Source organism: Giraffa tippelskirchi, chromosome 1 (assembly GCF_054371585.1).
Source record: "Giraffa tippelskirchi isolate mGirTip1 chromosome 1, T2T-mGirTip1v1.2.pri, whole genome shotgun sequence".
NCBI lineage: Eukaryota > Metazoa > Chordata > Mammalia > Artiodactyla > Giraffidae > Giraffa > Giraffa tippelskirchi.
In genome coordinates this window covers 187092072-187106762 of record NC_137275.1, presented here as the reverse complement: position 1 = coordinate 187106762, position 14691 = coordinate 187092072, and the positions used below count along the sequence as shown (strand labels likewise).

At 45.8% G+C, this 14691-nt stretch overlaps 1 protein-coding gene across 2 annotated transcripts in view; it reads left to right on the top strand.

The window, feature by feature from the left end:
• The window catches only part of PEBP4 (phosphatidylethanolamine binding protein 4), a 227137-nt gene that overhangs the window by 104925 nt on the left and 107521 nt on the right, over positions 1-14691 (top strand). For both annotated transcript variants that reach the window (XM_081514923.1, XM_081514933.1), the window contains exon 4: positions 6562-6660. In XM_081514923.1, coding sequence (XP_081371049.1) covers positions 6562-6660 — 99 coding nt within the window. The remainder of the gene's footprint in view (positions 1-6561; positions 6661-14691) is intronic.

The following is a 14691-nucleotide window of genomic DNA, read 5'->3' as shown; positions in this document are numbered from 1 at the left end:
TGGCCACGTCTATCTCATCTCTTACCCTCAGCAGCCCCTATCATGGTGCTTAATGCATGATAAGGGCTTAGTCAGTGCGTGGAATGAATGAATGAATGGGTGAACAACTGAACCCTTGGGCCAAGTGCAACCATTATTTCAATTACTCATTCAAAGATATTTATTGAGTGTCTTCTACGTGCAGGACGCTATAATCTATGCACGTATAGAGGCAAGCAGAAACAGACACAATACACATACTCAAGAAGGTCTTAGTCTTGTGGGGAAGTGAAGTGTTAGTCCCTTAGCCATGTCTGACTGTTTGCGACCCCATGGACTGCAGCCCGCCAGGCACCTCTGTCCATGGGATTCTCCAGGCAAGAATACTGGAGTGGGTTGCCATTCCCTTCTCCAAGTCTTGTGGGGACACAGATGTGGCAACAGGGAGCAAGGACAACTCCTGGGGTTTAAGGGGCATGAGAACACATGCCAACACTGGAGGGCGCGAAGGGGAAGAGGCCCTGAGAGGAAAGGCAGGCAAAGGCAAGAAAGTAGAGCAATTTACGGAGAGACAGAGGATGACTTGGCTTGTTATTTAGCGGCATTTCCAGAGGGCAGAGTGGAAGGGTTTGGAGGTGGAGGGAGAACAGAGAAACTGTTTTCCTTGACTCCAAGGAAAAGAGAAAAGAGCATCTGGGACATGATGGTGTGGTGAGGCCCAAGGGCTGGGAAGGAGTTAGTGGGGAGGGGGTGGTCTTTGAAAAGATCTGGATGGCAAGCAGGGAGATTAGGGCTCAACAGTTTCCCTGAAGGAGGCCAGTGGGGCAGTGGCCCGAGAGCCTGGGGGTATAGTGTCCATGGTTGCTGTCTGCTCACCTGAGTTCGTGGCTATCCTTGTAGTTGATATTTCCCTACTGGAATAATCAGAGTCATGGTGAGCTACAGGAAGAAGACAGCCCCAAGTACAGATGATGGTTGAGGGCAGAAGCCAGTGGTTCAAGGATGAGGCAAATCCAGTTCTGGCCACCTTCTTTCCTTCCTTTCCATTCTCCCCACTGCTCACATTTTCCGTAACTCTCGATTGGGATACAACTATTAAAATTCCTTCTAGAACAATAAGAAGATAAATTTTAAAGGGGCAAAAGATTTATACAGTCATTTCACCAAAGGAGACATACAGATAGTCAATTAAGAAATGAAAAGATGCTCAATGTCACTAGCCAGGTAAAGAATCTGACTTTGATTCAGGAGACCCATGTTTGATCCCTGGGTCGGGAAGATCCCCTGGAGAAGGAACTGGCAACCCACTCCAGTATTCCTGCCTGGAGAATTCCATGGACAGAGGAACCTAGCAGGCTATAGTCTATGGAGTTTCAAAGTCGGACATGACTGCGTGATTAACACACTGTCATTAGGGAAATATAAATAAAAAACTCAATGTGATGCTACTTTACACTTGCTAGAATGGCTACAATCAGACAGACAGATAATAACAAGTGTTGGTGAGGATGTGGAGAAATTGGAACCTTTATACACTCCTGGTGAAATTGCAAAATGGTAAGACCACTTTGGAAAACAGTTTGGCAGGGTTTTTTTTTAATATTAAACATAAATTTACCATATGTCCTAGCGATTCCACTGTAGGTATTTTCCCAAGAGAGCTGAAAACAAATACCACACAAAGACCTGCAGCAAATGTTCATATCAGCTTGATTAATAATAGTCCCAAAGTAGAAACAACCCAAATGTCCACAAAGACGATAAACGAAATGCATACCAATACCCACTTAATGGAATACTGTTTGGCAATTAAAAGGGATAACCTGTTGATATATGCTACATGCAAAAATGTTATGCTGAGTGAAAGAAGCCAGGCACAAAAGACCACATATTCTATGATTCCACTTATTCAAAATGTCCAAGAAAGGCAAAAAGGAGATAATAGGGACAGGAAATGGATTGGAAGTTGGCTGAAGATAGAGGCAGAAACAGGTAGTGATTGCAAATGGCACCAGGATTGTTTGGGGGGTGATGAAAATGTTCTAAATTTAGTGATGATTGCACCACTCTATTGATTTACTAAAAACTGTTGAAATATGTACCTTAAAGGGGTGAAGTTTGTGTTAGGAAAATTATACTTCAATACAGCTGTGTAAAAACCTTACTTGGACAAGCACAGATCTAATGCTCCTTCTATGTTGTCAACATCACGCCAAAGCATGTTATCTGTTGACAAGGCTTCTGGTGTCTCTCTTCAGAGCCCAGGATGCTGGTCTGCCCTGCACCTAACTGACCTCCAAATATTCGGTGAGGATTCCCTGAGCTTTCCCTACCATAAAGACAAAACCATACTTCTTTACCTCTCAGCCAGATAGAGGGAGATGAAAACTAACATCTCTAAGATAATACTATGTGATTACTATACATTTCATTTGATTTTATCTTTTCAGTTTATTTTTAGCAGGTGGTACATTCACATGGCTCAAAAATCAAAATGAAAGAATAGGCACATAAGAGAGATTTCCATCCTACCTCTGTTCCATCCACCCATATCCCACCACCACCCACATCTCTTTTTTTTAAGTATCTTTCCAGAGTTTGTTTATGCAAATACAAACCAATGTGAAGAATAGTTTATTTTTTCTTTCTTATGTAAAAGTAAGGTGCTAGATTAAACTGTTCTGCACCTTGCTTTTTTCACTCATTTATCTTGGAGAGTCTTTCAGATCAAATCTGAGAGATCGTCATTGTTTTTCCCAGCTATAAAGTATTCCATTGTGAATGTATATCAGTGTTTATTAACCAATCCCCAACTGATGGATGCCTGCGTCATTTCCAACTTTTGCTACCATAAATATGGCTGCAACGAATACCTTCTACACAGGTCACTTCATAAATGTGCAAGCTATCTTTTGGGGAAAATATTACAGAAATGAGGTTGCTGCGTCAAAGGATAAATCAGCCCCATTTCTGCATTCCCATGGCAATGTAGGAAGCTTCCCCGCAGCCTCGCCAGCAGGGCGTATTGTCCAGGTCTGGGATTTGCAGAATGCTTGATAGTGGTGTTGATTCCATCCTGCTTTCTTCGAGTGGGATTACTTTCTATTTTATTTTATTTTGGCTGGATCACACAGCTTGTGGGATCTTAGTTCCCTGACAAGGGATCGAACTGGAGACACTGGCAGGAAAAGTGCCAAGTCTTAACCCCTGGACCTCCAGGGAATTCTCTTTCTGTTTTAATTTAAAATTCTATCTTTTTTTTGTGGTAAGAACATGAGATCTACCCTCTGAAGAGATTTTGAAGTGTACAATACAGTGTCATCAGGCACAGACTAGTACAATGGATCTCTAGCACTTATTCATCTCATGTAATTCATACTTTGCACCTATTGAACAGCAACCCCCATTTCCCCCTTCCCTCTGCCCCTGGCCACCACCTTTCTGCTTTCTGCTTCTATGAGCTTGACTGTTTTAGATACCTCATGTAGATTGAAGGCTTCCCTGCTGCTGCTGCTAAGTTACTAAAGTCGTGTCCGACTCAGTGCAACCCCATAGACGGCAGCCCACCAGGCTCCCCCGTCCCTGGGATTCTCCAGGCAAGAACAATGGAGTGGGATGCCATTTCCTTCTCCAATGCATGAAAGTGAAAAGTGAAAGTGAAGTCGCTCAGTCGTGTCCGACTCTTCTTGACCCCATGGACTACAGCCTACCAGGCTCCTCCATCCATGGGATTTTCCAGGCAAGAGTACTGGAGTGGGGCGCCAGTGTCTTCTCTGGAAGGCTTCCCAGGTGGTGCTAATGGTAAAGAAGCCACCTGCCAATGCAGGAGATGTAAAGAGACGTGGGTTTGATCCCTGGGTCAGAAAGATCCCCCGGAGGAAGGCATGGCAACCCACTCCAGTATTCTTGTGTGGAGAATCCCCATGGGCAGAGGAGCCTGGCAGGCTACAGTCCATGGGGTCACAAAGAGTCAGACATGACTGAAACGATTCAGCACACACACACACAACCTTACTACATACCTATGTTATACTCAATTTCTCACCTCCCCAAATGACTACTTCACAGCTTCTCTGTTCCCAAACTTTCTATAATCCCTCTTCCCCGATGACCTTGCCTCTGATTCATTGAGAAAATAAAAGTAATCAGAATCCAATTTCCTCATTCCTCACCACATCTCTCATTCCCTAACATCTGAACCTGTATCGTCCACCGATCAAAGTCTAGGTCCTCCACTTTTGCTCTGGATCCTGTCCCCTCCCACCTTCTCAGAGTCTTGCCTCTTGCAATAAACCCCTTTCTTCTCTCTGACATCTATGCCTCCCTTGCCACTGGATCACTTCCATCAGCCTGCAGACACTCCTCACTGTCATCCTTCTCTTTAAAAATTTAAAAAGGAGCAAATCTCTTGACTCTTCCTTCCCATCTAGTAACAGCCGCTGTGCATCTCAGCTGTCCTTCACACTATAGTTTCTCTTTTTATCATCTTTAATAATTATCTTCAGTTCCTCACCTCCCATCTCTTCACCACCTGTTCCAATCAAACATCGGTCCTTTCTACTCCACTGACACTGGTCTTGCCAAGATAATAGAGATCTCCATGTTGTCAAATCATATTGCCACATCTGTGTCCTTGTCTTGCTCTGCCTTTCAGCAGCATTCGACACAGCTGATCAATTCCTCCTCAACACATTTTCTGTGTCAGCTTTCATGATACCTTCATTTCAGGTGGTTCCTTGTCTCCCTGGCTACAGTCTCCTTTGCTAGATTCTCCTCTCCTCTCAGTGTTAGTATGTTCTAGAGTTCACTCATGAGATCTCTTTTCTTCCTCAAGTCTAATCTCTCCTCGAATTATCTCTTTATTCTATGATGAATTTAAGGGCCATCTTTAGTCCTTGGGATTCAATGACTTCAAAATTCATATATCCATCCTGATCTCTTCTCCAAACTCCTAACTCTGACTTAGATACTTGTTTGACTTCAAGAGGCATTTCAAATGTAACATGTCCAAAACAGAACCCTCAGGATCCCCCTGCAGTCTCCTCTGCAAGTCTTCTCCATGGCATTAAATGGCTCCGATCATCCAGTTGCCCAAGCCAAAACCCCAAGTCCTCCTCCATTTCTCTTTCCCTACCCAGTCCTCCCTGCCCTATTGTCCAGTCCACCAGTAAGACCCACTGATGCTCCCTAAAAATACTTCCCCAGTCCACCTACTGGCTTTTGCTACCATTCTAGTCCATAAGCCATCATCCTGACATTTACCACTGCAGTAGCCTCCTGTCTGGCTTCCTGCTGATCATTTACTCTCCATCCAGCCACCAAGACTATTAACAGCGTAAACCAGAGCATGTCACTGTCCTGGCTAAAAAATACCCTCCAGTGGTTCTGCATTGCACTTGGAATAAAACCCCTGCCTCACCCAAGTCTGCAAAGCCTTCTGTGGCCAGAACCTCATCTGCCTCTCCAACCCTGTCCCCTCTTCTGGCTTGCCTCTAGCCATGTGGCACTTTTCCTGTTGCTCAGACCCTCACTCATTCCCACCTGAAGGCCTTTTAGCAGTTGTTTCCCCTTCTTAGAATGCTTACTACCTCCTTGCTCATGCTCAGTTGCTCAGTCATGTCCAACTCTTTGCAGGGTTAAGCAATGCATGCATTGCACAGGGGCCCCCAGGTGAGAAAAGGGGACATGCTGTTGTTGTTTAGTTGCTAAGTCATGTCTGACTCTTTCCTGACCCTATGGACTGTAGCCCACCAGGTTCCTCTGTCTATGGGATTTCCAGGCAACAATACTGGAGTGAGTTGCCATTTCCTTCTCCAGAGGATCTTCCCAACCCAGGGATCAAACCCGTGTCTGCTGTATTGGCAGGCGGATTCTTTATCACTGAGCCACCAGGGAAGCTCTTACTCCCTCCAACCCCACTCTATTTTATTTTATTCATAGCACTATCCCACATTGGCATTTCCTTGGTTTTTGTTGTTCAGTTTGTGTGTGTGTGTGTGTGTGTGTGTGTTACCTAGAGTTAAATCTTCCTGAAAGTATGGGTCACACTGTCTTGTTCTCTGCTGGACTTCCAGCACCTAGAACAGCTTCTGGCCCATAACAGGTGTTCAGAAAATGTTTGTTGAAGGGATGAATGAATCTGAGCATTCGTTGCAATCGGTACAGCTCCTGACATGGATGTACTAAGCTTTCTTGTATTTGCTGAATTAACGGACAGGTTGCTCCAACTCTGTGTGTGAGCTTCTTGAGAACAGAAGCCCTATTTCCTTTGTTTCCTCCCCAGCTCCTGGCATGATGCTAGGGACTTCCAGGTGCCAGGTAAATATGCTTGTTTGATTGATTCTTCTTCATAAAGGGAAAGCCAAACTATTAAGCTGCCTACTTAATAGACCACTTCTCTAAGAATCAGCATGTGACACAAGAGGAAAGTCATAAGAACAGGGCTGAATCGAGTAGGAAGCTCCAGGGGTGGGTCAGCCACTGTCGGCCGGAATTGAGGTAAAAGGAGTGTCCGCACCTTGTAGATTTCCTATCCAAATTCTAGCCATGACACTACACTTGTTTCTGGTGAATGTGTTACAGGATGCAGCCTACATCCTGGTGATGGTGGACCCAGATGCTCCCAGCAGGTCTTCTCCCAAAGCTCGGTTCTGGAGACATTGGCTGGTGTCAGATATCAAGGTAAGCAGGCCAGAAGGCACTTTCAGACTCAGTGGGCATTGGGGCCAGAAGATGGTCATTCTCAGCTTTCACTCGGGTTCTCAGCTCTCATTTGGGAGGGTCAGGGACCCTGATGAGCCAGGACTTCTGTGTCAGGTCGCCCCCAGCACCCAGCTGTCACAGCCTCGCACAGGTTTTCTAGTAATTTCAGAAAATATCTAGGATCAGTGATACATAGGTGAGCAGGTTCTCAGGATAAATAGGGGTGGAGCCCCAATTTGAACTGCTTTCCTAATTTCTGTATTGTAAAGACTCCCACTGTCACCAGTTTCAAGTTACAGTGATTTCATAACTGAATCGCAACTTTTCTGAAACTGTAGCAATGGCTCCAGCACACCACTGCCAGGGGCCTGGGTTTGGGGAGGCACCAGGTGATTCTATGTGGTCCTCATGGCACGGGACTCCTGCAGGATCTGCTCCTGATGGGCCAAGGGGCATGGAGGAGGCCTGGTGATCCATCTCTTTTTCTTTGTACAGAAACAAATGACCTTCCCTTAGTTTTCCTTTTGTCATCAGCCATAATTAGAAAGGTGCTTGTCTCCGCCTTTCCAGAGTTGATCTGAGGAACACAAATCCGGTGGCTTGTTAAAAGGGCATTAGATGAAAAAAACAAAACCAGAAAGGCTCTATTGCCAAGCAAGTTTTGGAGACTCTGGGTTAAACCGCATCAATCCCATTCCTCACTGAAAGGCTTTTTAGAGCTTTTAATATCCTGGTATGTGTTATATAACATGCATCTATTTTCCCATCTCACTTGACTGTTGAATCTTTTGTTCACAAGCACGTGGCAGTGCACTAGGGGAAAATCCACACTATCATCAGACATCCATGTATTTCTGCCTGGAAAGACTGCCGATGGCGTTTGCATCATGTGTGCAAAGGCACCAGCCCCGTAAGATGGTGGGAACTCAGACTTAGAAAGACTAAGTCTAGATCCAGGCTGGCTCCCAACTCAGTGATCTGTATCATGTCGTGGAGACCCTCACAGCATTTCATCTTTATCTGTAAGATGGGAGCCATGTTAACTCTTCTGCATAGTTGTCATGATCCTCCAATGAGAGCATGTACTAAGATCAGTCTCTAAAAACACAGCACATACCACAAATATAGGGACTTCGTATTTTTCCTTCTAGAGCTGTGGGGCAGAGGAAGGGGTATCTGTCTGAACTAGCTGTTGAATCTCCTGGTCAAGGCAGGGCTTTCACAACCACTGGAGTGGGGAGGTGGTGGGAGGGTTACCCTGGCAACCAACCTCCGCCCAGTGACCACAGATCCTTCGCAGGATGCTCAGGGGGACAGCCAGTTCTCAGGGGCAGCCCTGGTGACAATCTAGGTAGTGGCTCCCTCCAGGGAGACTTGCAACAGCAGCTTCTAGGACAGAACCCAAGCAGGGCTGAAGAAGGAAGGCAGGAGCAGTGCTCCCACACCCTCCCCTGGCCAAGCTCTGCTCTCCAAGAGCCTTGGAAACACCATAAACCTGTGAAAGGGAAGAGCTAGGGGAGATTTCTGCCATCAGGGAAGGGAGGGGAGCTGAGAACATGAAAAGGAAAGATACTGGATCCTACTGCAAACTAGAGCAGAGGCTCTGTGCGTACTCAGGACTCCCCAGCAGCCACAAGAGGGTGAAACTCTCAAGAAAAGACCATCACTCTGGTCATCATATGTACAGTCTGCCCCCCACGTACAGGGCTGCCTGTAAGAAGGTTCTATGGGCAACTCTGAGGTCCGATTTCAGAAGCTGGAATGTAATGGAATGTGATAATGCGTGCATGTTCAGTCGTGTCCAGCTCTTTGCGACCCCATGGGCTATAGTCCTCCAGTCTCCTCTTTCCATGGGATTCTCCAGGCAAGAATACTGGAGTGGGTTGCCATGTCCTCTTCCAGGGTATCTTCCCAACCCAGGGATCAAACCCGTGTCTCCTGCATCTCCTGCATTGGTTCTTTACCCGCTGAGCCACATTTCAGAATAGAGGACTCCTTGGAGTCATGAGGTTGCCTCTTTTCCAAGCCTGAAGCCTCCTCCTACCCACTCCCTTCCCCCAGCACAGGACAGGACAGTTTTCTCACACCAGCCTTGTGGTGCAAATGTGGTTTCAGCCCTTACAGCCCAGCTTAGAAGCAGAACAGGTGGCAGGTGTCAGCTGGCTGGCGGGACTGCTAAGCCATAGAGCTTACCAGGGCCACCTGCCCGGGTACAGCCCTCAGCCCTCTCTCTTGGGCTGGAGGAAGCTTGGGTTTCCGCTGCATTGTCACCCACTTGCCCAGATGCAGGGGTCCAGCAGGAAGCAGCAGCTCTCCCCAGTTATGTCCACTCAGCCTGCCCGCCGGCCCCCGTGTTCCGCCAGCTGCACAGCTGGTATAAAAACCAGACTGGGGTAGGTCTCGGGCCAGGGAGCTCAGCCAAAGGAAAGGAGGGCTCTGATCAAACTCAGTAGCACTTCCTGTGTGTTGGTGTTCGGCTACGGCTGAGTTGGTCCCCAACATTAAAGCACATTCAGATCAGCTAGCAAGCTGGTTAAAATGCAGATTCCTGGGCACTCCTTGGGTCAGGGTGGAGGGCACATGGCATCCACTTTCCACAGGCATCCAGGAGGGGTTTAGCAGCTGGAAGGAAGACTGCAGAGCTCAGTGTCAGAATGCCTGGGTCCTTGTTAATAGCACCCATTTGTGCAGCAATTTGCAAGTGAAAAGCACTTTTAGACCTTCCTATTTGTTCAATCCCTGGGTCAGGAAGATCCTCTGGAGAAGAAAATGCCAACCCACTCTGGTATTCTTGCCTGGGAAATCCCATAAACAGAGGAGCCTGTTGGACTACAGTCCATGGGGTCAAAAGAGTCACATATGACTGAGCGACTAACACTTTCACTACTTTTTTTTTCATTGATCCTCTCAATCACTTTGTGAACCAGACATTATCCCCATTTTACAGACGGGGAAACAAAGGCTACAGAGAGGAAATGATTCCAGTCTCTCAGCTATGAGTGGTAGAGATGGGTCTTCAAACCTGGTACTTCAACTCCAAACCACCATCCCACGTGGTCAGGGTTCACACCACATCTCTTCCATCAACTCCACTGTGGCCAAAGGCTTGTCAGCATGCCCTTCCTGTATAATGGGAAACATAATCTCTGTGGTTCCCTTGTCATCCTGGGGCTCTGTTTCTGGTTACCTTTTACAAGTGGATGCTTCCAGAGACCCTCCTGAGGGAATGCTGTCTTGGTAAAAAAAACACACCTGGTAAGGATCTTGAACCCCATAAAAGTAAACCCTACATGTTATCATAACCCTCAGCAGCAAGTGGCGTCAGCAATAAGGCATGCCAAAAAGTCACTGCAGATACAGAAAGACAGTAGCTCTGTGATTCACAATGACCACAGAGGCAAACTTGGTGGCATCTAGGCTGGCCTCATTAATAAGGCATGAGTGTGGGCCAAGTTGCTTCAGTCGTGTCTGACTCTTTGTGACCCTATGGACTGTAGCTTGCCAGGCTCCTGTGTCCATGGAATTCTCTTAGCAAGAACACTGGAGCGGGTTGCCATGCCTTCCTCCAGGGGATCTTCCTGACCCAGGGGTTGAACCTGCGTCTCTTATGTCTCCTGCATTGGCAGGCGAGTTCTTTACCACTAGCGCCACCTGTGGGACTCCGACCTAATTAGGTGGTGGGCTGCACCATGGCCATGAGAGCCCCTCAGTAGGGACAATTTTTGGACTGTCTGTCCAGGTTGAAACAAGATATAAACCACTTCTTAGGAATATGTGAAATATCAGCAGCCTCTCCAGTGAGAGGCTGGTGGGATCTGGGACAGAGTAGGATAAAGCTTCAATCCTTAAAGAAAAACTGGGAGCTAGACAGAAGTCCATCAGAAAGGACTAGACATTCAGGGTACTCTTTGTTCATTCAACACATATGGATTGACCATTATTTGCTATAGTGTTTCAGGGCGAGAAATCTGAAGCCAGACTTGTGGTTTGAATTTGAATCCATCAGTGTTAGCTTTGTGGTTTTTGTGTGGGGGCTGCGGTACAGAGGGGCACATGTTCTTCAACCTGTGTCTTTACTTGCTCTCTTATAAAGTGGGGATCCTGAATGTTCCTACCTCACACTGTTGTTTGTTGCTACTGTTTAGTTACTAAGTCGTGTCTGACTCTTTCGAGACCCCATGGACTGTAGCCTGCCAGGCTCCTCTGTCCATAGGATTTCCCAGGCAAGAATACTGGAGTGGGTTGCCATTTCCTTCTCCAGGGGATCTTCTCAAGATGGGACCCACATCTCCCGCTTTGACAGGCAGATTCTTTACCCCTGAGCCACCAGGGAAGCCCCCACATTGTAAACAACAGGTTTACTTACTTAAATGTGCTTAGAACAGGACCCAGAACTCTGTATAATATTTTGCTGTGAGGTTATCATGATTGCTCCAAGTCAGACCCTATACTAGCCCTGTGGTTGCAAACACAAACAAAATAGGGGGACTCCCTGTCATCTGAGGGTTTCTACTCTAGAAAGAGAGAGAAAGGAGGCTGCAGTGGGGTTACGAGGGCCTCCAGAAGTTGGCTGGGTTCAGAACTCCCTATACCTGTGGGTTCCCATTTGCTCAGGGACAAGACTAGACTTTAGTCCCAAAACCTGGCCAGACCTGGGCAGGCAGGGACTGATACATAAAATGTTCTGTCTTTCTGAGTCCCCTCTTTGAAAAACCTCTCATTGAGCGAAAAATATTTCGAACAGACCGTTGATACATAACATCCTTTCTCCTCCATGGTGCTACATCCCTGGCTTTTCCTTTAAGATGCTTTTAGTTCTAACTCAATCTAATTAATAATCTTTGTGCTCAAGCCTAATTAAGGTATCAATTAATTTGCATCATTCATTTCAGAAATAAATGCTTATTGGTGGTTCATCTTCTATTTGTCTCCGAAAATAGTGCTCAGGGCTTTTCAGACAGATACTTTCATTAGGTTTATTTTTATTGTTAATGGGAATATTGAACACAGGGAGATGGTATGTTAATACTTTCCACAAAGACTATCATGACTGGTGACAAAGAACACAAGAACAATTAAAGAGGCAAGGGTACCTTTCTTCTTCCAAAAATGAAAATCTTCGTAGAAACTGTCAATGATTCTAAAATTTGTCCTGAAAATCTTTTTTGTTTTAAGAAAGAAAAGGAGACGACAAGTTCATGTTTCCCTTTCATTCAGTGCCCTCAACCTTTGGCAACTGTAAGTGCAAGCAATTCTGGGCTGAATTGAAAGGACTTTAAGGGTTCATTATTCTGTCTACTTTTCTATAGAATCGGATTTTTCCATAATGAGAGGTGGTTTTTTTTTTTTTTTTAAGGACCTCTTAGTGTGTTTGGTGAATAAGATAAATGGGAAACCCAACAAACAGAGCTGGGATCATAATCCCTTGCTTTCCAGTTAGGTGCTTAGCACGTGTCAGGACTCCTGTGTTGGAATTATTGGTCTGGCTTCTGAGAAATCTCAAGCAAGTTTGACCTCTCTGATACTGTGCCTTCTTGTCTGTAAAGCTGAAACAAATCCTTCCTCTTCAGGATAGATACAGGAAAAAGGAAATGACATATGCAAAGAGGTGAAGCCTCCCTAGAGAAAGGCACTATATAAAGCGGCAGATTCATCTTCGTTCCTAATCAATTGAGCAGTAGATTCTGTAAAAATTTAAATATATATATAATTAAATAATCTAATTTTCTATACACTCAGAAACCAGCTAATGGCAATAAAGAGAAGAAGAATAAATGATCTCTATCAGGACCTCAAGTTCAGGTGAAGAGGTCAAACCAAGGAAATAGGATTCATTCATTAGTTTCTTTATTTAGACCTATATTTTTAGTTCTGTTGCTACTATTTGTGCACTTGTCCATGTATGCTTTGCCCTGCCCCATGAGGGTCCATTTTAAGTAATAAACACCTGCAAAGCATGGCTTATGCTCCCTAAGAGCATGTCGGTTTGGATCTAGGAGCCCTAAAGAGCATTTGGTGATGAGGACAATGCAGAGGCTCTGGTTATAAACCAGACGTGTACATGGCCACCATAAGGGAGGCAAGGAAGAGCCTGCACTTTGGGGTCAGATGAACTGGGGGAGGTTCCAGACACTGCCACTTCCAGTTGGTAATCTCTGAGCCTCTGTTTTTCAATCCTTAAAATGGGCATGACAATAATATCTATTTCTCAGTGTTTGATGAGTTTAAGTTTCGTGACATAGAACAGAAGAGTAGGACCACCATCAATGTGACTCTCTCCCCCACCACTTCCAACTTCGAGATCTGACCACAGTGGCTACTTATGATGTAGCAACTTCCCTTAGGCTGTTGGGCTCCTGTTTTGCAAAGTAAGAATTCTAGGTAATGTCCAACACACAAACCATGTGGTAAAAGCAGCTCATCCTTTCACCTCTCAGTCTAGATGGGTCCAGGCCCAGCCTGGAGGCACCAACCTGACCCAAGCTTGCTTTGGTGGAGGAAGTAATTGGGGGGAAGGATGTCTGTCCCGTCATTCATGTGCACTAAGTTGCTTCAGTCGTGTCCAACTCTGCAACCCCATGGACTGTAGCCCACCAGGCTCCTCTGCCCATGGAACCCTCTAGGCAAGAATACTGGAATGGGTTGCCATGCCCTCCTCCAGCAGATCTTCCTGACCCAGAGATCAAACCTGTGTCTCTTATGTCTCCTGCATCAGCAAATGGGTTCTTACCACTAGTGCCACCTGGGAAGCCCATCTGGTCATTCAGCCTCTGGAAATTGCCCTGTGACCCCCCTGTACCAGACCAGGGGCGCCTGGGGTCATCACAGACCACAGCCTGCATACGTGCTTTGGCTGCAAGCATCAGTCAAGTCTATGATGTGCCTCCTACAGGCAGGGCTACACTTCATCCCCAATACTTCCTACTTTCTAGTTATTATTTTTTATTTTGTGTACCTTGCAGCATGCAAGATCTTAGTTCCCCCACCAGGGATCATACCTGTGCCCCTACATTGCAAGCACAGTCTTAGTCACTGGACCACCAGGGAAGTATCCCCACTTTTATTTTTAACATGTCCCAGCACCCCACATCGTTTCCTTATCACTCACCATCCCCACTTGGCTGTCTTTGTCCCACCCAGGGACGCCTCGCTTCCCATTCAAAATAATTTAAATAAACTGTTGCTACAAAGTGGAATATTATCTTCTGATGAATGTTTTTAAAGCCCTTAAGGTTTTCATGGTAATTTGCGGTGTAAAATTATTTGGAGATAAGAGCCAAATTAACTCTCGGATGCCGAGGTCGCTGTGTCCTGTTATCCATGTGAGCACTGTTTAAATATAATCAGCCCTTAGACTAATGCAGCATAATTGTTCATTTGAAATAGCTTTTTTTACTCCATTCAATGAGTCATTAAAATATTCAAGGGATAATGCAGTGAATTGGAAATGAATTTATCATATTATCCCATACATACTGTAGTGCTTCAGGTAACTAAGGAGAAAGGGGGAGAGGGAGGGAGAGAGAACATGAATACAATGTGCACAGGCAGGAAAGGGGCCAGGATATGCAGGGATATGGGAAACAAAGCTTTTGGGGTGGTTTATGGAAAGTGTGTATAGAGAGGCTGACCAGGAGGGGTGGGAAAAAAGGGAAACGCTGTCCTTTGAAGAGCTCACTCACTCTCTCTCTTTCTCTCTGCACTCTGAGAATCTGTGCTCCACCACAGCTCCGCTGTTAACTTATTTTTATCAAATATGTTTATATCAGAAAGTCGTTATGGAAACCAATTCTGCCATCCAGGAGAATTCCTGGATCAGGCAAAAAACTCTTTCTTTCTCTCTCTTTCTCTCTCTCCTTTTCTCTCTGTCACACACACACACACACACACACACACACACACACACACACACACACACACACACCACTTGGGCACGCACACACACTTATAGACATCCCAAAGGGAACAGCAGTCTAGCTCACCCAATTCTGAACTCAGCTCTGACATGGT